The sequence below is a fragment of the Nothobranchius furzeri genome, chromosome 2 (genome assembly GCF_043380555.1).
Source record: "Nothobranchius furzeri strain GRZ-AD chromosome 2, NfurGRZ-RIMD1, whole genome shotgun sequence".
Taxonomy (NCBI): Eukaryota; Metazoa; Chordata; class Actinopteri; order Cyprinodontiformes; family Nothobranchiidae; genus Nothobranchius; species Nothobranchius furzeri.
In genome coordinates this window covers 93,437,668-93,463,652 of record NC_091742.1, presented here as the reverse complement: position 1 = coordinate 93,463,652, position 25,985 = coordinate 93,437,668, and the positions used below count along the sequence as shown (strand labels likewise).

The following is a 25,985-nucleotide window of genomic DNA, read 5'->3' as shown; positions in this document are numbered from 1 at the left end:
CCCCCTGCATGCTCAGTCATAAACTCTCCAAGACAATGCGGCCGTGGAGGAGACCTTTTAACTATTTTTAAATCTTCATTTACCTCTAACCCTTTTCCTCCTTCCACCGAAATTACCTCCTTTGAACTGAGTGCTTTTGAACTGGCAATTTCTCCCCCCTCCTTTGTGAGTTAATTTACCCCCCCCCCCCCCCCCCCCCCCCCGTTATATTCATAACTGACTTCTCTGCTCTCCTAGCTGAGATTTTCACTTGATATCAACGTGTTCTCATTCTTGGAGACTTTAATATTCACATCTGCTGTCTGGAAAAACCATTTGTCACAGATTTTATTAGTCTAATTGATGCTTTTGGTTTGGCCCAGTCTGTACATGCTCCAACTCATGTGCACTCACACACTCTCGACCTTGTGCTCTCATCTGGTCTGTTGTTAAATGGTCTATCTCTTTTAGAAGTCTGCTGGTCTGACCATGTGCTTACAGGTGCTGGCCAGTAAATTAGAATATCATCAAAAGGTTGAAAATATTTCAGTAATTCCATTCAAAACGTGAAACTTGTACATTATATTCATGCAATGCACACAGACCAATGTATTTCCGATGTTTATTACGTTTAATTTTGATATTTATAGGTGACAACCAATGAAAACATCAAATCTGGTATCTCAGAAAATTAGAATATTCTAAAGGCCAATGAAAAAATGTTTGTTTCTCTAATGTTGGCCAACTGAAAAGAATGAACATGAAAAGAATGTGCATGTATAGCACTCAATACTTAGTCGGGGCTCCTTTTGCCTCAATAACTGCAGTAATGCGGCGTGGCATGGACTCGATCAGTCTGTGGCACTTCTCAGGTGTTATGAGAGCCCAGGTTGCTCTGATAGTCGTCTTCAGCTCCTCTGCATTGTTGGGTCTAGGGTATTGCATCCTCCGCTTCACAATACCCCATAGATTTTCTATGGGGTTAAGGTCAGGCGAGTTTGCTGGCCAATCAAGGACAGGGATACCATGGTCCTTGAACCAGGTGCTGGTGGTTTTGGCACTGTGTGCAGGTGCCAAGTCCTGTTGAAAGGTGAAGTCTGCATCCCCATAAAGTTGGTCAGCAGCAGGAAGCATGAAGTGCTCTAAAACTTCCTGGTAGACGGCTGCATTGACCCTGGACCTCAGGAAACAGAGTGGGCCAACACCGGCAGATGACATGGCACCCCACACCATCACTGACGGTGGAAACTTTACACTGGACCTCATGCAACGTGGATTCTGTGCTTCTCCGCTCTTCCTCCAGACTCTGGGTCCTTGATTTCCAAAGGAAATGCAGAACTTGCTTTCATCAGAAAACATAACTTTGGACCACTCAGCATCAGTCCAGTCCTTTTTGTCCTTGGCCCAGGCGAGACGCTTCTTGCGCTGTTTCTTGTTCAAGAGTGGCTTGACACACGGAATGCGACACCTGAATCCCATGTCTTTCATGAGTCTCCTCGTGGTGGTTCTTGAAGCGCTGACTCCAGCTGCAGTCCACTCTTTGTGGATCTCCCCCACATTTTTGAATGGGTTTGTCGTCACAATTCTCTGCAGGGTGCGGTTATCCCTAGAGCTTGTACACTTTTTTCTACCACATTTTTTCCATCCCTTCGCCTGTCTGTTAATGTGCTTGGACACAGAGCTCTGCGAACAGCCAGCTTCTTTAGCAATCACCTTTTGTGTCTTGCCCTCCTTGTGCAAGGTGTCAATGATTGTCTTTTGGACAGCTGTTAAGTCAGAAGTCTTCCCCATGATTGTGGTGCCTTCAAAACAAGACTGAGGGACCTTTTAAAGGCCTTTGCAGGTGTTTTGAGTAAATCAGCTGATTAGAGTGGCAGCAGGTGTCTTCTATATTCAGCCTTTTCAGAATATTCTAATTTTTTGAGATACCAAATTTGGAGTTTTCATTAGTTGTCACTTATGAATATCAAATTTAAATGTAATGAACATTGGAAATACATTGGTCTGTGTGCATTGCATGAATATAATGTACAAGTTTCACGTTTTGAATGGAATTACTGAAATATTTTCAACCTTTTGATGATATTCTAATTTACTGGCCAGCACCTGTATTTCTTTTGATTTTTTTTGCCTGTTAACAATCATTCACTGTGTCCGTCACGTTCATTATGGCGCATCATTAAAGAGCAAGTAATGTCTAAATTAACTTTTTTTTGCAGATGAACTGTATAAATGAGTGTCTAATAGTGTTTTAAATGTGTGTATTCATTATTTTAATATTTTGGTGCATTTTCTTTAAAAATTAAAAATTCTGCCTAAATACCACAGTATAGCTCCACCTTCAGCTTAAAACATAGAATTTGAGTCATTTTGAATAAATTTTAGCCAATGGCTAAAGAGTAAGATACTACGTAAACCAGTAGCAGCTCTGTGTCAACGTTATAAAAGGATCAAGCGTCTCGGCCACGCCTTGTGGCGAGTTGGGAGTTGGATTTACAAGCGAGTGTAGGACGGTTAGCCGTAGTTCAGCATTAGCATATAGCATTAGCATATCCTAGTCTTTAGCATAGCTTTTAGTGTTATACATACTTATTTAGTGTTAGCTTGGCTGTTGGATATTGTAGTTTAGTTAGTGTTTGGCTGTTAGTGTAATTAGAAAAGTAGTTCGGGTTTAGTGCTCCATATCGTGTTAGCATGGTGAGATGATGTAGTGTAGTATGGTTGCGGTAGCTCTGTGGGGTTGCCCTCCTTTCCGCTGGACTCCCGCCTGGTGCTGTAGTTTGCAACCAGCATTTTACCCGCGATTCTGCACGTCTCCGTTTGAAGAGGGAGGCTGTGCCCACCGTGGCTCTTCCGCGATTTAGATGCAGCCCACCGACTCTGCTCCCCCACCACGGCGGGCTCCAGTCTGAGGTGAGTAAGCTAAATAAAGTTTTAACATCTTCTAAAGACAATTCCCTACCTAAATGCAAAGTCCGAGAGACGTGGTTCACTTCCTTTAGCTAGTCAGTCGGTAATTCTGCAACAGTGTCTCTAACTGACGCAGCACTAGTTGACAGACAGCATTACAGCGTGAAATCCAGCTTGTGAACAGGTTTTGTGAGGAATTCTGTTCAGGAGGTCGCATTTCAGGCTCTCCACATCATATGTGACTCTGACTTTTACGTTATAACAACGATCACACACTAGGAATGTTATAAAGCGCCTATATAGGAGATTCTTTTGTATATTATCTGACTTTATAAACTCCAACAACAATGTGCTTCTATTTTTTTTTCAGGCTAAATCTACCCAAGACACTGGCTGTCAGACTGATTTAGCTGCAAGAATGCACTTGTCCAGGCTGACATGAAGCCTTACCGGCGTAGCAAAGGTGAAATATTTTTAATAATCTTCTATGTAAACATTTTATTACTACCTTCTAGTTTTAATTTGTTTTACAGATTATTGTTACACGTGATTTTATGCTCTTTTAAACATTTATAAATGTGCTACTTCTTTGTTTTTGTACATAGCCAGCCAGAAGAGCTCACAGCCGCAGTGTGTCTTGTGACACAAGGACCATGATGGAAATTCATCTTCCAGAAAGTCCCAGAGCAGCGTCCACACCCCTGAAAAGACCACGATGTGAGGTGTTTGCTGTTGATTCCAGCTTCCACCTCAGTGACAGTGCAAGCTCAGTGAACTGTTCAAGGTAAAAAAAATTAAAACATTTCAGAATTTTTAAGATATTAATAATTAAATAAGTATGTGATTATATCATGACATCATGTAGGCTACTGATTCTGGCCCTGTGACACTTGGTGGTGACGTGTGAGCTGATTCACCTGGTAAATAACTTTTACATTAAATATTTTGTTTTTGCTATCAAAAGTAAATTAACTAATAACCTGCATTATTGCAGGACACTCAGCAAAATATGGACTCTACACCATGAGGCAGGCACACATTAATACTTATAAGAGCACATAAGGTGAGCAACACCACATATTATTGTACACTGTCCTGGATTTGTTTTCTTTCTGCATCTCATCATTAGCCTGGCTGATCACCTGATAACTCCTGTCATCTGGTTGTGACAGCATGAGGATGTCCTCACACACCTGTAACTTATCAGCTCATCTGGCAGAATAGAGAGAGAAGAGACAACACCACATCTCCTGTTCCTGGTGTAACGTGAGGAAATATGGGTTTTCTGTGCCAAAGGTCATTTGACTCGGCTGGGTCAAGTGCTGGGTCGCTGAGAACTTTCACCCACAGATTGAGACCTTTGCAGACATGAAGTCTGCAAGAGTCTGCTGGAAACCATAACATCTGCCACCTGCAGCGCCAGAAGATGTGTTCTCATGGAACAGTAGTCATAACATAACAAACTTCCTTCCCTTTATTTTAAGTTGTTAAATGATCATTATTATCACTTTACTAATTATAAATGTGTTTTAATCAAATGAATGATTATTATGCTTTGGGTAATCATAATAACTAATGAATCACTGCTTAATTAAATAATGTTCTGAGGATGTTATAGTGGTGACCTTCACACACTCAAACACTCACACACACACATCTGCTCTCACAGTAAACTCCAAAACACATTTGCTGACGCACACGTTTTGCTTTGAGAAAAGAAAGGCTTTTGGTAAGTTTTTCAGTCTTATGATTCAGTTCGTGCTTGACAACGAAAGAGAGAAGACCTGAATAAACGCAAAAGGGGGGACCGAGCCGATCGGCTCATTCCCCCCCCCCCCCTCCCCCCCACGCTATTCCTAGGAATAGCTGAATTGCAACAACTAACGCGGACTCGCCTCGAGTCCTTTGATTTCTGAGTAAACTAAGCTTAAGAAAACGCATCTGCAAACGTTTTTCCATCAACGTGTACCGCGGGCATCTCTGGACCGGGTCGCGGACATCTCAGTCTCCTCTGCCAGCCGCTGGTGTCACCTGGATGAAACATCACCATCCTCTGGCGTCCCAGATCTAAACGAGGGTCCGACTGTAGGTGAGGCAGTCCACGGCAGATAACGTTTGATGCGTCTTTTCCAATAAGACCTAAGTTTATCCAAAACGTCACGTTCACTCAGACACCTGTTTCTTCCTGAAGCAAAATCTAACGCACACACACGCACTCAGCTCACCTCATGTTCAATCTTCACACATTCACCACAAGGTCTATTTGAGCAAGCATTTCAACTGTTAAAGATTGTCCCACAAAGTTGCCAATGTTGATTGTCATTTCCATGTTTGTCATTTCAAAAATCATTACCGTAGTTTAATTTGAAGAATTAAAACTTTTAACTTTCAAACTTGTTTCTTCATTGAACTGAAACACAGACACACGGATATCATCGTCAGTTTAACGATGAAAACAACCTTTGAGTCTTCTTAAAACTATACAATTTGGTTATTAATTTAATAAAATTAATATCACAAATTAACATGTAGAATAGTTCCTCTTTCATAAAAGAGCATAAACCATAACGCTACACTGGAAAGCCTTCAGCCATCCTTTGATGACTGAGAACCTCCATCAGCTCTGTCTCCTGTCTGCCTACAATTATTATAATAAATATTGTGTTTGACAAGTTTTTTGTGCTGCCAAATATCTCATTTTGATTCCAGTTTTGATATTTTAATGGATATTTATAAATTACATTAATTGAATTATCACATTGTTGCATGTTTAACTAGCTCTATTGTGATTAATTAAACTAGCACCTCACTGTTAAAAGCTTGTTTTAATTTCAAGCATGTTTAAGTATTTATGGACATGAACAAAAATAGGAAATATATCAATTGAGATTTATTTAATTAATTTAACAAATAAGGGGGAAAGAGTCATTGAAAGGCACATTCTTCTGGAAGCTCCTGATCCTGACGACACCAGCAGAGGAGACCACCTGCAGACACCAGAGGACCTAGAACCGAGAAAGCAGCTGTTATTAGTAAATAAATAAAGAAATCAGGGCAGTTTTAGTGGGCTGAACACATTACAGAATAATTTTCTCATGGGGTGTTTTCATAACTTTATGCAGCAGATTGTAACTTGAGCCCAAGGCTCCTGGAGAGCTGCTATCCAGCACGTTTCAGTGGTTTTCCTGCTTTAACAGGTTAGATTAGCTGTTAAGCAGCTCAGCTATTTGTTGCTGATTAAAACCAGGTGTGTTGAAGCAGATAAACCTCTAAAACATGCTGAATACTAGCTTTCTAGGGCCGTGGAGACAAACCCTGCAGCTAATCTGATGCTATGGCTAACGGCTACTTACATTCAGAGATGGTTCTGTTGGGTCGGTTCCTGTAGTTTCAGGCAACTCACAAGCTCAAAACAATAAGGCTCAGGTCCGCTTGTCTCCTCCAAATAGACTTGGTCCCTTTCTTCTCGAGTGTCTGGGTAAGGAGGGGGAGAAACATCCTCCACTTCTAATGACTGCTCAGAGTGAAGGGAGCTAGCATCGTCTAGTTAGCCGTCGTCTTCGTCACTGCCGCGGCTCTGCCCTCTCGGTCCTCCAGGCAACGCCTACTAATGTTGGTTTTTAAAATTGATACGTGGGTGGAGTAAGACTCTGAGGGGGGAGTTACAACTTCTTTAACTCTGAAACAGCAGGATCTTTTGTCAGTGCTTTTTCTGTGTCTGATCTGCCTAGTCAGCTTAGTCTGGATGATCAGATCGCTTTTTTTTTATGAAAAATGCCTTACAGTTTTAAATGCTGTTGCTCCTCTGAAACCTGCTCACTCCAAACATAAATCTGACCCTTGGCTCAACTCTCATACTCGAAGTTTGAGAAAACTTTGTAGACAAGCTGAGCGCAAATGGAAAAAAGACCACCTCCAGATTATATATCAGATCTTGCAGGACCTCTGGTCCAAATATCAACAAGCAGTTATGCATGCCAGAAGCCATTATTTTTCTAAAATTATTTCTGCAAACCGGTCCAATCAAAAAGTTCTTCATAAAACTATTAATTCAGTTCTCGTTCCTCGTGAATCCAACTCTTCAGTTATTGCACCAAATCTCCCCGATCAGTTTCTTGGTTTCTTTTCTGATAAGGTTTCCTCTATCAGGACTAGCTTATCACTACCTCTGTACACCCTACCTACCTTAACCTTTAATACAGCGCCCTTCCTCAGCTTTCAACCGATTTCCCTACCATGTCTGCAATCTTTGCTTCTGTCGATGAAACCATCTGGTTCCCCAGACGACATCCTTCCTCCGCGCCTCCTGAAAGAGGTGTTCCCAACAATAGGTCATCATATCCAACACTTTATCAATACCAGTCTTAGTTCCGGTGTTGTACCCCCTGTCTTCAAACATGCTGTGGTTCAGCCGCTTCTAAAAAAAACCTGGCTCTGACGCCTCAGTTCTTTCAAATTATCGCCCTATTTCCAAGCTTCCATTTCTGGCAAAAATTCTGGAGAAGGTGGTCTATGATCAGCTATCGGCTCATCTAGCTGATCATAACGTAACGGATATCTTTCAGTCGGGTTTTCGACCCCTGCACAGCACTGAGTCCACTCTCCTCCGTGTTTTTAATGACATTTTTATGGCTACGGATTCTGGCGCTTTTGCTGTGTTATTACTTCTCGATCTGTCCGCCGCCTTTGACACCGTCGACCACCACATCCTTTTATTACGTTTAGAGGAGGTTGCTTCAATACGTGGTCCAGCCCTAACTTGGTTTAAGTCCTATTTGTCTAATAGGTCCCAACGGGTGGTGCTAAACAATATCTCATCTCGCTCTGCTCCTCTCTCATGTGGGGTCCCGCAGGGGTCTATTCTGGGCCCTTTGTTGTTTTGCCTTTACCTCCTTCCACTCAGCTTAATCCTAAAAAAACATTCTGTTCAATATCATTTATATGCTGATGACTGCCAGATTTACATGTCGGTGAAACCCCAGCAATCGATCCAGCCTCTTCTAGATTGCCTACGAGACGTGAAATGTTGGCTGGCCTCAAATTTCCTGCATCTCAACGATTCCAAGACTGAACTTATCCTTTTTAATCCGGTCAGATCTAGCCCATTCCAAACCCCAGATCTTTCATCCGTTTCTCAAAATCTAAAAACCATTGTGACTAACCTGGGTGTAAAGATGGATTCATCTCTTAGGATGGACGCCCAGGTCAATGCCACCGTAAAATCCTGTTTTTTCCAACTCCGCCGTCTGTCCAAATTAAGAGCAGTTTTATCTAGGAAAAAATTGGAATCAGTTGTTCATGCTTTTATCACATCTAGGCTCGACTATTCGAACGCAATATTGCTGGGTGTTAATAAGTCAACCCTTGCCAGACTTCAACTCGTCCAAAACGCAGCGGCTAGATTCCTCACACGTACTGACAGGCGCCAGCACATAACTCCGGTTCTAAAATCCCTTCATTGGTTGCCCATCACTTTCAGGGTCCAATATAAAATATTGCTTTTTGTCTTCAAATCCCTCCATGGTCTTGCCCCCGTGTACCTGTCTGATCTTTTTGCGATTTATACTCCCGGTCGCACACTCAGGTCCTCTAGCCTGTTGCTCCTCGAGGTACCAAAAGCATGTTATAAATCATGTGGACAAAGAGCTTTCTCTGTTGCCGGTCCTAAAATGTGGAACGAACTTCCAGCCGCAGTTCGACTGGCATCTTCCATGGCAGTTTTTAAGTCTAGACTAAAGACACACTATTTTACCCTTGCTTTTAACAGTTAGCTGTTATTTTGGTTTTTACTACTCTTATTTTATCATCCATTGTAATGGTTTTTATCGGAACTATTGTAAGGTTTTTATCTGAGCTTTTTTATTGGCTTGTTTCTTATCTGTTAACTGTATTTTATTGCTCTGTTCTATGTTTTTATCTCTGTTATTGTGTGACTGTTCAGCACTTTGGTTGGCCGTATGGCTGTGTTTTTAAACTGCTATATAAATAAAGGTGGTATGGTATTCAAATGAAAGCTGCACAAAAACTTGGTATCATTTCTTTGTGAGCAAACAAAGTGCTTGCTTGATGTGGGTGGTGCCTCCATAGCTGACGGTCCTCAGCTAACAGCATCACAGACTCTGCATCCACCTAAGATTTCGGAATCGAAAGAATGAAGCCACAAGTGTTGAAACCAATGTCTGCCTAGCAGAGCTGGACAAGCGCCCCCTGATGGTTAGTAGGAAGAGTCCAGATGTGCCATATCATCCTTGCTCAGAGCGTTTAAGACCACCTCTCTACTGCAGAAGAAGCTGTAGCACCACCACTCTGAGAACATCTGGAGCTGGGCCACCTTGGGAAAGGCTGACAGAAAATGTTTCCCCAACAGTTGTGTGTGAACACATGAATCAGCCTCTAGTTACATCTAGATAGAATGGATTACATATAGATGACATGGAGCCAGATGGGTCATGTGACCAAGCTCAAGTCTTCATTCTCCAGGTGTGTCAGAGAGAAGCTTTTATCAACATCTGAAATCATCAGTTTCAGCACAGAATGCAGCAGCTCACCTGAAGACAGGTAGGAGACGGCACCACCACATCACATCTGCATGGCCTCTCTACACTGGCTTCCTGTTCGTTTCATTATTCAGTTCAGGAGGTTTTAAGAAATGTGTCTGGTTAGCTGCAGCAACACAATCCAGTCAGAATGCTGAGGTCAGCCTCTCAGCTGCTTCTGGACGTCCCCACCACCAGATGAAAGGACAGCTGATGGAGCCGTGTGTAGTGTTGTGGGATTTTATTAGAAACTTAGAGAAAACAGTCCTGGATTCAGTCAGCAAAGTAAGTTTTATTACAATAAGAAACAAATATCCTTCCATCCATTTTCTATCCTAATCAGATGCTCGAGCCACCTCAACTGGCTCATCTTGATGTGGAGGAGCAGATCTACTCCAAGCCCCTCCCGGGTGACAGAGCTTCTCACCCCATCTCTAAGGGAGAGCCCAGCCACCCTCGGAGAAAACTCATTCCAGCTGCTTGCATCCGAGATCTCGACCCAAAGCCCGTGACCATAGGTGAGGGTAGGAACGTAGATCGATCGGTAAATCGAGAGCTTTGCCTTCCGACTCAGCTCTCTTCACCACGACAGATCGGTACAACGCCCGCATCACTGCAGATGCAGCACCAATCCACCCATTGATCTCACGCTCCATCTTTCCCTCAATCGTGAACAAGACCTTGAGATACTTGAACTCCCCCACTTGAGGCAGGACCTCGTCCGTGACCTGGAGAAGGCATTCTACCCTTTTCTGATTTAAGACCATGGTCTCAGATTTAGAGGAGATGATTCTCATCCCAGCTGCTTCACACTCGGCTGCGAACCGCTCCAGCAAAAGCTGGAGATCTTGTTCTGATGAAGCCAATAGGACCACATCATCTGCCAAAAGCAGAGATCTAATCCTCTGGCCACCAAAATGAATGCCCTCAACACCACATAAACAAATAATGAAACATAAAGATCATTGCTGTAGCAAAGTGTACTTTAATCTTAGTGAAACAACAACGTCTCATTAAACTAAACAGGATAGAAAATAAAAATGACTAAAATCAAAGATTGAAAGAAATCTCCACCATCCTGTAACAGCTGCTTTACCCAGAAGAACAGAACACACTTATAACACCTGAATGATGGAGGACACTAACAGGTCTGCAGAGAACCTTAAATGTTCAAATAATTCAAAAATTAAACCATCATAACAGCCGTACACAGATGAAGACATGAGACCTTCTGTATAAAAGACGATCATGTCTCCTGTCAAGTGTTGATGATCCAACAGCGGACTGAACCAGAACCGCTCTAAACTCTGTCATTTACCATCTAAACACACATTGTTCATGATTCTTCCTCAGCAGCTTTTTTCACACAACAGGATTCATTTTTAGTCTAAAAATTTACTTTTTTTTCTATTTTTATTATGGTTTATTATTTGTTCATTTTTTTTCCAGTTTTGTCGTTCTTATAAAGCACCTTGTGAGCTTACCTTGAGAGACACTAAATACAAATATTTTTTCTTCTGCCTAGTGGTATGCAAGCACATTACAGGGGTACTTGGACACAGTTCATATTTCACTTCCCAGACGATGGCGTTCAGTGATTCGACAGCATTTGCTGAACCTTACTTAAAAATCAAAACAAAACAAAAGCATTGGACTGTGATCTGTATTGCTTAATTAATTCACAAATGAAAAAACCCACAGCTTTTATCAGTGAAAATGGCAAAAAAAAAAAAAAATGCCTAAACCACAACTACATGAAAAAAATCAGAACAGGACAACCGCACGATGCTGCGCTACTGAGAGAGGGCGTGAAGCCTCGTTCACACTGAATACAGAACGCATGCAGAAGTGCTAAGTGTCTGTGATTAAATGTCCACCAGCAGTGATTAGTTGTGTCATCAGAAATAAAGGGAATGTGGTTAATTTTCATGCTGAGCTGTTTCTTGGAGTGCTATGACTCAATCATGGCAAAGTTTGAGTTAAAAAAGATAACCGGTTTATTACAATCTAGTCCATGTTAATACAAGCATCGGTACACCGGTGGAGAACCATGCAGCCCAAAAGTGGTTCTGTCTTTCCGGCATCTGTCCACTGCTTATAACTCTGCAAAAGCATCTCTAAAAACTCTGGTACAGGCACATTCCTAAGCCTGCTTAGAATAGCAAAATGCTATTGTAGGAGAATGGAGTCTCCACAGAGCCGCCTTGTAATTTATGACTTCTTGACAACAGTCCCAGCTTTCTCTCAATAGCCTTTAAGGTGGGATTTCTTCCTAGGGGCTCCAAATGAATGAAGACACGTTATTTTTAAGCTGCAGTTATTACAACATTGTATGCTATTACTTTATATACAGATAAATTGTTTAAAGCAGACGCCACCGGTATCCAACAGCTGTAAATTGCAGTGGGTTATGTACTACAACCATCATGTGTCTGTTATCTTGTCTGTTTCTTAAATACAGGAGGGTATAACAGTTTTTTCTTAATCTTTAAGTAATTTTTTTTTATTCAGAATTCATGAATGAACATCTCAAATGTTTGGTAAGGTCTGAGTTTAAAAAACAAAGGAGATTTGGAAAAAGAAAATTAAAAGAAGAGGTGGTTCAAGGGCCGAGTACAGACTTGATCAACGATAGTTGAGCAGAGGTACAAGACTAACATTAAGGTTGTAAAAAAAACTAAATAGTCTAATAAGTACATTTGGAAGTACTGTTGTTAAATAAATCCCTCGAGCCTTTTGGGGATGCTCGTATGTCTCTTTAAATTTGTCTTTCGGCTAAATCTTTGTCCACGCAGCTCACAGGCAAGGGCTAATCTCCTGTGTGGACTTTCATGTGTGTGTTTAAACTTGCCTTTTTGGTACATCTGTATCCACAGAGCTCACAGGCAAAAGGCTGATCTCCTGTGTGGACTCTAATGTGTGTGTTTAAACTTGCCTTTTTGGTACATCTGTATTCACAGAGCTCACAAACAAAGGGCTTCTCTCCTGTGTGGACTTTCATGTGTGTGTTTAAATCTGATTTTTGGGTACATCTGTATCCACAGAGCTCACAGGCAAAAGGCTTCGCTCCTGTGTGGACTCTCATGTGTGTGTTTAAATTTGCCTTATGGGTGCATCTGTATCCACAGAGCTCACAGGCAAAAGGCTTCTCTCCTGTGTGGACTCTCATGTGTTTGTTTAAACTTGACTTATGGGTACATCTGTATCCACAGAGCTCACAGGCAAAAGGCTTCTCTCCTGTGTGGACTCTAATGTGTGTGTTTAAATTTGCCTTATGGGTACATCTGTATCCACACAGCTCACAGGCAAAAGGCTTATCTCCTGTGTGGACTTTCATGTGTCTGATTAAACTTGCCTTTTGGGTACATCTGTATCCACAGAGCTCACAGGCAAAAGGCTTATCTCCTGTGTGGACTCTCATGTGTCTGTTTAAACTTGCCTTTTGGGTACATCTGTATCCACAGAGCTCACAGGCAAAAGGCTTATCTCCTGTGTGGACTCTAATGTGTGTGTTTAAACTTGCCTTTTTGGTACATCTGTATCCACAGAGCTCACAAACAAAGGGCTTCTCTCTTGTGTGGACTTTCAGGTGTGTGTTTAAATCTGATTTTTGGGTACATCTGTATCCACAGAGTTCACAGGCAAAAGGCTTATCTCCTGTGTGGACTTTCATGTGTGTGTTTAAACTTGCCTTTTGGGTACATCTGTATCCACAGAGCTCACAGGCAAAAGGCTTATCTCCTGTGTGGACTCTAATGTGTGTGTTTAAATTTGCCTTTTGGGTACATCTGTATCCACAGAGCTCACAGGCAAAAGAATTCTGCCCGGTGTGGCCTTTCATATGACGGGTTAAATTGGACTTTAGGCTAAATCTTTTTCCACAGTCATCACAACTAAATGATTTCAGTTCTTTCTGAACTTTTCTACATGAGCCTCCATGTTGCTTCTCTATCACACATTTTGTATTAACCGAACACTCGGAAGACTTTACTGCTAAATGACTTGTCACTCTCACATGTTCCTGAAGAGACCACTGGTGGAGGAACCGTATACCACACACAGGGCAGCTAAATGATTCGTTGATGGTCTTAATATCTGACTCCGAAGACTTGTTCTCCTTACAGCCATGGTCTCCGTTTCCAGTTTCAGGCCCAGAGTCTGAAAGCTCAGAGTCTAGATTCACATCATCTTCATCTTCTCCGCTAACTTCAATCTCTGAAGAATCGGATGTCTTTTCATTAGGGTCCAGATCTAGGTTCTTGCTAGTTTCTGCTCCTCCACCAACTTTTGCTGCCATCTGCCCAGCCAAGCTGCTGGTTGGGACACCTCCGTCTTTCATTTGATGGTTGTGGAAATGTAAGAGCAGAGGTTTCTCATCCGTCTCTTCTCTCTTCCTTAAAACTGCAGTGAACCAAGCAGAAATATATAAAAGATAAATATTCAGTAAAAGGACAAGACAAAAGACCTAGGGGTGTTTTTGCAATCAGTAATATACATAACCAATGTTGGTAAACACTAGGGATGAGCGAGTACACCACTATCTGTATCTGTATCTGTTCAACCAACTAAATTATCTGTATCTGTATCTGTACTCGGAATGGGCGTGGCATAACCCGGAAGTGGGCGTGGTTTAACTGGAAGTGGGCGTGGTTTACGTCAATATATTATTTTAAGTCTGAAATTGATATGGATTGATCAGAAGTTGCTATTTGTATTGTTTATTTGAAAACTATTTACAGAGCAGCCTCAGAATTGAGATGAAATATTTTTGATCACAATAGTAAAGGAACTATTACAGAACAAGTTTTTCAATAAAATCAGAACATTAATATTTGAGTGCATGGATTAATACATCTGAACTCATGCAGTAAGAACTAGGAAATATGAAATGCTAGAGCCAGACACAACTTTATATATATTTTTTAATTTTAATTTGATTAAACTGATTTTTTTCTTAACGTTCTTGGCATTTTCCCACACAAAGTTAAACAAAACAATGTTGATTAATGTGTGTGTGTGTGTGTGTGTGTGTGAGTGAGTGAGTGAGTGAGTGAGTGAGTGAGTGAGTGAGTGAGTGAGTGAGTGACCCCCAAATTCCACTACCTCCGCTCTGCTGCGCTCCGCTCCGACACAAACACCGGAGCAAAATCGGTCCCGTTGTAGTCAATCAGAGCAATTCCACTACTGCGGCTGTGCTCCGGCAGTGCGGCACCGTGCGCCGCCCTCTGTTCCGGCGTCCGGCAAAAATAGAATCGATCTTATTTTCGCCGGACACCGGAGCACCTCCGCAGTAAATGGACAGAAATCACAACCGTCCAACAGGAAAAGGAGCGGGCACAACTTCCGTTTTTCACAATACATCGATAAACAAAAGGCGTTTTTTGTTACATATGCACAGGTTTAACAACTTTTAACAACTATCAGTGGCGGCTGAAGTTTAAATGCACAAAAGTAAGCCATAAATACAGTTTCCACTATCAAAGTAGTCACACTTGGTTGATCCAAACACTGCTGATCTCTCAACAGAAATGATAGGCAGATTAAACAGTTCATTTCGATGCTTCTCCCACACAACGGGTGTTTGGATCTAACTTCCGCGTTTATTGCTCGGACTGTATCGCAAGATCTCGAAAATCCCGCGCATGCTTATTTGCCCACCTCAGGGCTCCGCACCGGAGCGGAGCCGTTGTAGAGCGGGTAGCAGTAAAAACTGAGTTCGGAAGCGAGCGGCTGCGGACCGGAGTGGAGGTAGTGGAATTTGGGGGTGGGGGTGGGTGAGAGAGAGAGAGAGAGAGAGAGATAGAGATAGAGAGAGAGAGAGAGAGAGATCAAAAAAATAAAAAACCCGACCGGAGCGGAGGTAGTGACTTAACACAGCACGTCAGATCTGTCTTGTCAAATGCACCATGTAAGTTACGAAAAAAGTCACTTTAAATATTCAACCGAAAAAGAGGCCCGCTGAAGAAAACCTAGGGAAAACTGAAGAAACGTGAGAAAGTGAAGCAATCACAGAGCGAGATCCGTTACTGTCTGTGTTTGTGCGTGGATGAGCCGGAATGCGCTCCCAGCCGGCTGCAGTTTTGTGTGTAGGGAGGGGCGGGCGCTCTTTGTGACTGGCCAATCACAGAGCGTGAAGACAGTCAGTTACCCAATGAGGATTTTCCTTCAGCACGATTACAGATATTGACTCATTTTACTCGTGTCATGCTCGTATTCGTCAAAAATGCTCGTCTGAAACGAGTATCCGGCTCATCCCTAGTAAACACATTACTATTTATGGTAATGCAATACTTTAACAAATAACTATGAATCTAATGAGTTGCTTTTAAGTCCAGACATCACTATGCGAGTGGTGGAAGGAAAAAAATGCTATCTGCAAATTCTAATTAGCGCCTCTCAGAGCCGGTCAAACCAGCCGTCCGTCGCTGCTACTGTGGAGCCTAGAGATACCCTTACAGCAGCATCGCGTATGCCCCGCCCTTCCTTTCCCTAACACTGTAGCGGGGCAAAAATGTAAACAAACATATCTGCCGAACGTTTACTCTGTGAGAGTGCTGTAAAGTTTGTATCCTATAATGAAATCATGGCTCAGCGGAAGCTCGTTAAAATGCATCAAAAACGATAAACATAATACGTGTTTTAAGAAGAAACTGTGGGTGGAAAGAGGTGAGATTGTAAGGCTCACTGCAGAAATACAAACACAGAGCATCAACACTCGTCTATAACCCATAAAATAATAATGAGCATCATGCTGCTAGATCAGCAGCTTGTGAAGACAGTTAGTTCTGCTCACTAGGACAGCTGATCTTAATCCACAAGATGGGATATATGGCACTAGAATTCCAGATAAAGAGCTAGGAGCAAGGCTATTTACACATTTGTAGGCCAGAACCAAAATCTTAAATTGAACACAGAACTTAACTGGGATCCAAGGCAGAGAGGCAACAACTGGAATGATATGATCAAATCGACCAGTGCCAGTCTAAAGGCGGGTTGCAGCATTTTGAAGTAGCTGCAGCCTAGCAATACACCCATGATCAACACCCAAGTAAAGACTATTGCAGTTGTCTAAACAAAATGCATTAAATGCATTATAATAATAAATATCTAATAATAACTAACTGGTTAGCTCCAATAGCAGCTAGCTTAAGGGCTGCAACTAGACTCAGAAGCTGGGATTACAATACGTAACCAACGTTCTTTAGGTGAAAAAAGCATACTTGAACCACATTATTGACTTGAACATCAAATGTAAGCTGTGAATCATTCTTAACAACCAAATTAGACACATCATCCTTTGCATCATATGAGACTGAGTAACTACAAGAGCACCACTTGGTGCAAACATAATAAAGTCAGTCTTAGACTCAATAATATGGAGAAAATTACAACCCATACACAATTATTATCCTCACAAAGACAACTCAGATCTAAATCCTTAGCTTTAACAGGAGCATAGACCTGACAGTCATCAGCATAAAGATGGAAGTCAAGCTTATATTTCCTAAAGATGGCCCCAAGAGGGAGCAAACATAAAATAAAAGCAGAGGACCTACTACAGAGCTCTGTGGGACCCCATATTTCAGGGGAGCATACCTTGAGAAGAAGATGCCAATCTTAACAGTCACATACCTGTCAGCCAGGTATAAACTCATCCAGAAGAGCGCTGAACCAGAGACCAAAAAAATTCTCCAGTCGATTGAGAAGTATAACATGATCAAGAGTATCAAAAGCAGCGGTCAGATCTAAGAGTAATAAAAATACTGTCACCCACATCAGTATATTGGTAAATATCATTGAATACTCTCACAAGCGCAGTTTCAGTACTATGCTTTGTTCTAAATGCTGACTGAAAAACTTCTTAAAATTGTTATTATCTAAATGGTCTGAAACCAGCTTAAAAACGACTTTCTCAAGAACCTTAGAAAGAAATAGCAGCGTAGAAATCGGTCGATGATTGGATAATACAGAGACATCAAGACCGGGTTTCTTAAGGGCTGCATGATTATGGCAAAAATGATAATCACGATTATTTTGAATGAAATTTATATCTCGATTATTTAACACAATTATTCAGTAACTGATTAAAGCCAATTATTGAACATAAAATTGACTTTCTAACATTTATCATCTGTAGCTTTACAGACATTTAGCAAAACTGACTTAATTCTCCCAAACTAAAAGTGTAACTTTGTGTAAAGTGCAACAACAACTGAAATGTACAAAAACACACTGTATTAAAATAGAATATATATATAAAGAACATTTTGCCATGAACTTCCACAACCTACTGAAACTACTTTCAATAGTAAAAAAAAAAGAAATGTAAAAGCTATTTATTTTCAGTCATCCTTCATGAATCACGGTCAAACATCACACGTTACTTTGAGGTATGTAAATCTTAGTGTGTGGTACCTGGGAAAGACAATCCAGTAGGGCACCACTGATTGTAAACAATACTGTATACATAAAAAGGACTCAAATAGTAACTTTGTCTTGAAATATAAAATATAAAGTTCAACAACTGAAAAGTACACAGTGTATGAAAATAAAATAAATATAAAGAACATTTAGCCATGAAATGAATTCCACGACTTAAACTACTGATCTTTAAAAACTAAAATAGAAAACAAATGTGCATGCTCAAGTCCTTTACTTTTACACTCTTTCTTTATGTAAGGTTTTTAGCCAGAAAGACAAGCCTATTGACATGATCTGGCGTCAGAGATGCACGCAGACAGGTGACAATATTGCCACCTGTTCTGAAGACCCCTTCCGAAGAGGCACTTGTGGCTGGGATGCAAAGATATTTCTTCGCAAGGAGGGACAACTTTGGAAAGAGCTTCGGGGATTGCTTCCACCACTCCAGGGGGTCTTCCTCAGTGTCAAGAGTCACTGCCTGGAGGTAGGCCTGTGGCTCTAAGGCTATGGCCTCATCTGGATGCAAAGCAGGCTCCACACCAACTGGAGAAGTGCCCTCAGGGACCTTGAAGAAACTGCCGAGGCCCTTCTTCCTCCTCTTCTTCTTTGCTTCTTCTGTGTCATCAGATTCAGCAGGCATCTGCATCACTGGAGTCTCCTTTAAGGGAAAAATTAGAGGTCAGAGTGTGAAAGAAAAAACATGTTTGTCTGTGTAGTACAACTATGATTTTAACATTAAAGCTTCAAATTAAATTACGATTTTACTACACACAAACTGAATAAATGTATATTATAAATTATATTAGAATAGAATAGAATTATTACCGTCATCTCCTTCATCTCTCTTGTCAATCTCGCTTTCACTGACTCCTGGCTGACTTCACTGCTGTACTTCATCTTGAACCTCGGGTCCAGGGCAGTGGCAATGTCTAGCAGCTCCTGGGTTGGTGGGTCATTGTATTTTTCATTTAGGTAGTCCAGAATTTTTTTCTTGATTGTCATCATTTTGGTCTGCCAGGATTGAGTTATTGAAGAGATGTAGTGTTGGTTTCACCAAGGACACACTCACATATTTTTCACCAGAAAGAGCATCGGTGAAATCAACCAGAGGGCCCAGGGTCTTGCTCAAGGACATCAATGTCCTGCCATGTGGGGATGAAGTGCCGGGTTCCCCTGTCTTGAGAGAGGACCTGGGCAATAGCCTTCTGCTGCTCGAGGACTCTGGAAACCATTGCATGCCTTGAACCCCATCTTGTTGGACACTCAGGGCCTTCTGCGCCTTGGCCAGCTCCTTCTTCTTTTTCCAACTGTAGGAGAAGGTGCTGAACACCTTCTTGCAGACCCCAATTGCCCAATCAATCCTAGCATCTTTCATGGCTCTCTCTGTGATTGGGAAAAAAAAGAACATTCTGTTAAGATATTAATTTTAATTTATTTGTTATAATCCAATCCACAGATAAGACTGTCATTTGTGTGTGTGAGAGAGAAAGAATATCTTTCAGATTACGTATTCATTCATATAATTAATTCATAACGGATTCATTTTGAATAAATAAATTACTAAACAAACAGTAACTTTGTCTTGAGATATAAAGTTCAACTGAAAAGTACAAAAATACACTGTATAAAAATAAACAGAATAAATATAAAGAACACTTTGCCACCTAATTAAACTACTACTGGCCTTTAGTTGAAGAATGAATCAAATGTCAAAGCAAGTTATATCACTCATGAATCAAAATCTCAAATATCACACTTATGTGGGAAAAATCAACAAAGGTAGGTAATGACTGTAAACAATTAAACAATAAAAATGTGATGGCCTCTGCATTTTCATGAAGGTTTTTTTAGACATGCATAGCCTGAGGTTGTAAACACTGTATGGTAATTTTTTTCATTCGATTCTAATAATTACATCCGTAAATCATATCCAGCTTACCTATGGCCAAATGGAGTCTGTGTCCGAAGCACTGAAGCCTCATCCAGCCGTTGAGTTGAGCAGCCAGTGTTACGTTGCGGGCGTTGTCTGTGGTCATGCAGATGAGTTTCCCCTCATCTAGGTTCCAAGCAGCTATCGCTTGTCTCAGTCCAGCAGCGATGTTCTGCCCTGTGTGATCCTCTGGGAAATAAGACGTCTGTAGACATCTAGTTTCCATGTTGAAATCAGCATCTATAAAATGAACTGTGAGGCTCATATTCGGTTCCATTGTTTGGCTTGACCACAGGTCGGTAGTGGTGGCGAAATATTTAACATTAGCAAGGTCCTTTAGAACGCCCTGGCGACACTCATCATAAAGAGCAGGAAGACACACTCGACTGAAATGATTTCGGGATGGAAAGTCGTACCTTTTATCTAAAGTCTCGACAAGTTTCTTGAATCCCACATTAGCAACCACAGCCTCCCAGACACTGTTCAGAGAGGTGTACTGTTTTCCCTCCTTGTAAATCTCACATTTGATGATGGACCACAGGTTCTCAATGGGGTTCAGATCAGGTGAACAAGGAGGCCATGTCATTAGTTTTTCTTCTTTTATACCCTTTCTTGCCAGCCACGCTGTGGAGTACTTGGACGCGTGTGTTGGAGCATTGTCCTGCATGAAAATCATGTTTTTCTGGAAGGATGCAGACTTCTTCCTGTACCACTGCTTGAAGAAGGTGTCTTCCAGAAACTGGCAGTAGGACTGGGAGTTGAGCTCGACTCCATCCTCAACCTGAAAAGGCCCCACAAGCTCATCTTTGATGATACCAGCCCAAACCAGTACTCCACCTCCATCTTGCTGACGTCTGAGTCGGACTGGAGCTCCCTGCCCTTTACCAATCCAGCCACGGGCCCATCCATCTGGCCCATCAAGACTCACTCTCATTTCATCAGTCCATAAAACCTTAGAAAAATCAGTCTTGAGATATTTCTTGGCCCAGTCTTGACGTTTCAGCTTGTGTGTCTTGTTCAGTGGTGGTCGTCTTTCAGCCTTTCTTACCTTGGCCATGTCTCTGAGTATTGCACACCTTGTGCTTTTGGGCACTCCAATGATCTTGCAGCTCTGAAATATGGCCAAACTGGTGGCAAGTGGCATCTTGGCAGCTGCACGCTTGACTTCTCTCAGTTCATGGGCAGTTATTTTGCACCTTGGTTAGTCCACACGCTTCTTGTGACCCTTTTGACTATTTTGAATGAAACGCTTGATTGTTCGATGATCACGCTTCAGAAGCTTTGCAATTTTAAGACTGCTGCATCCCTCTGCAAGATATCTCACTATTTTTGACTTTTCTGAGCCTGTCAAGTCCTTCTTTTGACCCATTTTGCCAAAGGAAAGGAAGTTGCCTAATAATTATGCACACCTGATATAGGGTGTTGATGTCATTAGACCACACCCCTTCTCATTACAGAGATGCACATCACCTAATATGCTTAATTGGTAGTAGGCTTTCGAGCCTATACAGCTTGGTGTAAGACAACATGCATGAAGAGGATGATGTGGACAAAATACTCATTTGCCTAATAATTCTGCACTCCTTGTATTTGTTCTTTCTTTGCCTGATCGTATATCACTTTGTTTGATGACTTTAAGTGGTTAAAAAGATTTATCATGTTTCTTTGTGGCGCAAGCACAGCAATATTTACATATTATTGTTTGCTGACACACATCTGCTTCCTCGAACCCGAAGTGTTTCCACACCACAGAAGCGATTTTTCCTTTTTTCTCCACCAGCGGTTGTCTTTCTTCAGCCATTATCTCCCCCTCATCTTTTCTGCGTGACTGCTAACACACTAGCCTTGCTTGAAACTTTAGCACCGCTGCTGAAGACGAGCACACATGGGGGTGGCTGTGGGGAGAGCAGTCTGACAGTCTCCCGGGCTTCCAGCACTGTGTTATGTTGTGCCTCACACAACGTGGCTAGTGTGAGAGAGTGTCTACACACAAAGCAGCACGGGGGAAACAAATGAACGGAACAAAAAAATCGGGATTTTTTCTTTTCATGATCGTTAAAATTCCATATCGTAATTGAGATTAAATTCAATTAATCGCCCAGCCTTAGAAGGGGTTTGATTACAGCTCTTTTCAGACTCTTTGGAACTTGCCCACACTGCAGACTAGAGTTGATTACATTATGAACCATATTTGAAATAGCTGGCCAAACATTTTTAACAATAGACGGAATGATGTCGAGTGCAAAGTTGGATGGTTTCATCCTTCCAACAATTTCATCCAACATATCTGGGGATACAGAGTCAAAAGAATTTAAAATAGTTGAATCAAAACAGATTTCTTCATCAATAAAACTAAATTGCTGGGAATTTGAGCTTGAATAGTTTCAGTTTTGCCTATAAATTATGTCAGAAACCTCTCAGCAGTAGTCGAGGAGACTTTAAGTCCACCTGCACACGAAGGATTTCAAATCTCATCCACGGTAGAAAATAGTACTCTTAGGCTATGCTCATTAGAGCTAATAATATCAGATAAAAAAGTGGATTTTGCCTTTTTTACAGCCATTTGATAGGAACACCATGCAGACCTCATGTCTTAAAATGAGGGCTGTGACCTAGATTTCTTCCACTTCTGCTCACATTTCCTGCATTAGGTGAAGATTCTCTGTCATCCTGGACATGATCATCCTGAGCTTTAATATAAAAACAGCTGGACATTTCTGGTCATCTTGAAGACGTTTTTCTTATCATCCTAGAAGCTTCTTCACATTGGTTGTGAGTAGAAGGCTGTGAGTTATGGTCAGAAATAAACACACTGATGGTCTTTCTTTAGTTTCTCTTTTGAAAACGTTTTAGTCTAAACAAAGGTGATGTTATTGTTCATAGAATTAAAATTCAAGTCCAAGTAGGACCTGTGGTTAGTTGGCTCATTTGAAAAATGTAATGTTTTTGACCTTGAAAGAATCAGGAATCGTTAGGAACTGGAATTGAAACAGGGGAATCGTTCAAATTCAAACGATGCCCAACCCAACTTTTTGTCTGAAGTGATTAACGTAACTGCAGTAAACGTTGGCAGATAAAAATAGATTGTGACCGGATTTTTTAGACCCTGCTGGGGTCACTCAGTGATGCACCCATTGACAACCCAACTCTGGTAATTGGCAGCTCCATAGTCAGAAACGTGGCAGAGACTCCAGCAACCATAGTCAAATGTTTACCTGGGGCCAGAGCGGGCGACATTAAATCCTACCTGAAACTGCTGGCTAAGGATAAGCGTAAATACAGTAAGACTGCTAATTACGCTGGTGGTAACATACCTGCAAACTCGGGGTGTGGAAAAAGGTGACAACTACAATGCCCCCTCCCGTCTGTGGGGTTTGTAGTGACCTGCTCTGGCATTTACATACTTCTTGTAGGAATAATTAAAATAAACTCATCAACATGATTTTTTGCTAAATGCAAACTATTTTCTACCATGACGTTTAGACAGTCTCTGCTCAGAGAAACAAAAAATATGCCTGACAAAAATGATCAGGGATCATCATATATTTTTAAACATTTTATGAGACTAATTCACACTCATGTTACAGCCCCCTGTATTTGGGCTGATGAGTTTATCTCCCTCTGTTCATCCTGTGAGGTGAACCCCATGATCCAGCTACATTCCCCCACCAGAGGGAGCCATTATCTGGAACCCTTTGGCCTGCTGCTGCTCCCCACAGGGCAGCTGGTGCACATCAGCTGATTAAGAGGTCTGCACAAACAGTTGAAAAGCCAGACTAAGGCCTAGTCCACACGTAGCCGGGTTTTTTGAAAACGAATATCCGCCCCTCCAAAAACTTGAATCCACACCACCGCGTTTTAAAAACAAACTCTGTCCACACGTACCCGGATAAATACGTTGTTAAGGACATGCCAGACCTGTAGGCGGCAGTACTTCCCCCGTTCTTAACCTCGTCCTTCGTCTGTGGTCTTCCGCAAGGAGCAGTAATTCCGTTTGCAAAAACAAACAAGCAGAAAGCGCTTGGACGACTGATGGATCGGGTAGTGACAGAGCGCAGCTCTGAAGGCTTCCGTGATGCCGGCTAGTGTAAACACAGGTCGCACACGTGATGTCAGCATTTTTTTGTCGCGGAAAGTGACGATGCGGACCTTAAAACTCCGGTTTTGTCCGTCCACACGCAGACACCCAAAACGGAGAAAACGCAGATCTTCACTTTGGCCGGAGTTTTTAAAAATATCCGTTTTCGTGTGAAAAAACTCCGTTTTCGTGTGGATGACAGGCCAAAACGTAGAAAAATATCTACGTTTTGGCAGATCCCCGGCTACGTGTGGACAGGGCCCGAGAGCAGCTGGAGAGAGAAGCGCAGTGAATCGAGAGGTTTTGAAGGTTTTGATTACTTTATTTGTTCTTGTTTTCTTTTTGTTTGGTTATCCTATTCGGATAAACAGGAGGGATTATGTTATGTTTATTATTAACTGAATGTAGGGCTGCAACTAACGATTATTTTCATAATCGATTAATCTGTCGATTATTTTTTCGATTAATCGATTAATCGGTTTGTTATTGTTTAGCTATTTAACCTATACAAGAGATGAATACATTTCAGTTAAGAAAAAGAAAAACATAAGAGAATTGTGCAGTTGACTGCAATCTATTTTATTGCACATGACCACAGTCAGCAGTGTAAAATGAGCTAAACAGTGCAAAATATCAGTCCAGAATAATTTTTTGGCATCAAAATATAAGAGGTAAATTCCATAAAAAATAATGTAGAATCTGGAATAGAGTTTGTAAGTGGTATGCATTGCTGGGGGTGAGTGTCTTGTTCCCCATGTAGTTGTCCATCGTTGCTTGTTTTTTTCTGCATAAGAAACACAAATAACCTGAATTAAGTACACATATAAAATAAAGCAGCACACACACTACAACACTAAATCAATATTACATTATTTGAATTAATTAACAATATACAGTGATCATTTATTTTGACAAAAATGTGTTGTGAGGCGTTTTACAGCGTTAGATAGTAAAACAGCCTTTTAATAGTTAAAAAAAGGACTTTCTGAATTTCTCCTGTATTTAAAAATTGAAAGCGTACAACTATGCCGCATTATATTCACCTGGACACAGCTCGTCTGTATATTTTTCTCCGCGGAGTTGTCCTTTTTTGAATGAGGAACATAGTTATGGGTTTGTGCCGTTTTTCTCTTAACGAGAACATTCTTATAAACAGACGTGCTAAATTTGGCAAGCGCATGATTCACAACACGGAGGAGATTCACGATTGCATCTAGTCAATCAGAAGTAGAACACCGTAAACTGAGGCGGCAAAAAAAAAAAAAAAACATGTTTAACATCCACTATAACGAACTCAGCTAACACTAAGTCCCAAATGTGATCTGCGTTAGCTTGTTTATTTTCTGTTACTTACCGGACATTCCTCTGCTGCATCAGCCCCCACGTTTTCGTCTCAAATGTTCACTTAGGGACGTCGTGCTTCCGTCGTGCCATGGTTTTTGCATATTTTGCAGGTCACCGGTCTTTTCAAGGCATCTAGTGAAGTGCTCCCATACTCGTGAGGTTTTTGTCCGGGGTTTCTCTTGTTTTGTCGCTTCTATTTTTCTTCCGTATTTGTTGTTGATCCGCCATCTCTCACAGCAAGATGCGCGTCAGTAACGTGATACGTCATGAAAACCGAGGGCACTTATTGGCTAATTTCTTCTTCTACGGCCCCACTGGTAGATCAGTGGCTCATTACTGCCACACACTGGCGGCAAATTTAACAGATTGTAACCGATGTCAGATTGTGGTAAAAAATAGACTTTATGCGGTAAAATATGATTATTAAACAACTAATCGATGACTAAAAAAGTTGTTAACTATTTTAATAATCGATTATAATCGATTAAATCGATTAGTTGTTTCAGCTCTAACTGAATGTATTATTCTATGCCTGAAAGCCTACACACACACTCCCCCACAGACAGTCTTATCTTTATTATAAATAAACTCTGAGCAGAAACCTTTCTCCACAGTCATCATGACTAAATGATTTAGGTTTCTTCTGGACTTTCCTGCACGAGTCTACATGTTGCTTCACTCTAACACATTTCTTATGAACCAAACAGCCTGAAGACCTTATTGCTGGATGACTTGTCTCCCTCACGTGTCTCTGGAGAGACCACTTGTGAAGAACTTGTTGACAGAC

At 41.4% G+C, this 25,985-nt stretch overlaps 2 protein-coding genes across 3 annotated transcripts in view; both read right to left on the bottom strand.

Annotated features, from left to right (window-relative positions):
- Positions 1 to 5,392: 5,392 nt before the first annotated feature.
- LOC129163065 (oocyte zinc finger protein XlCOF6-like) overlaps positions 5,393 to 25,985 on the bottom strand; it is a 39,413-nt gene continuing 18,820 nt past the window's right edge. Inside the window, exons 4-5 of the mRNA XM_070548208.1 lie at positions 6,243 to 13,826; positions 5,393 to 5,894 (exon numbers count right to left, since the gene is read on the bottom strand). Coding sequence (XP_070404309.1) covers positions 12,235 to 13,826 — 1,592 coding nt within the window. The 3' untranslated portion in view covers positions 5,393 to 5,894; positions 6,243 to 12,234. The remainder of the gene's footprint in view (positions 5,895 to 6,242; positions 13,827 to 25,985) is intronic.
- LOC129163070 (transposable element Tc3 transposase) lies at positions 13,833 to 25,940 on the bottom strand. 2 transcript variants are annotated; one of them, XM_070548319.1, is made up of 3 exons: positions 25,209 to 25,940; positions 18,672 to 24,638; positions 13,833 to 18,504 (listed from the first exon to the last, which is right to left on the bottom strand). In XM_070548319.1, the coding sequence occupies exon 2, from the start codon at positions 20,918 to 20,920 to the stop codon at positions 19,751 to 19,753; it is 1,170 nt and encodes a 389-aa protein (XP_070404420.1). In that variant the 5' UTR covers positions 20,921 to 24,638; positions 25,209 to 25,940; the 3' UTR covers positions 13,833 to 18,504; positions 18,672 to 19,750. The 2 variants fall into 2 exon arrangements, with proteins under 2 accessions (XP_070404420.1, XP_070404421.1); XM_070548320.1 differs by having other exon boundaries at positions 18,916 to 24,638.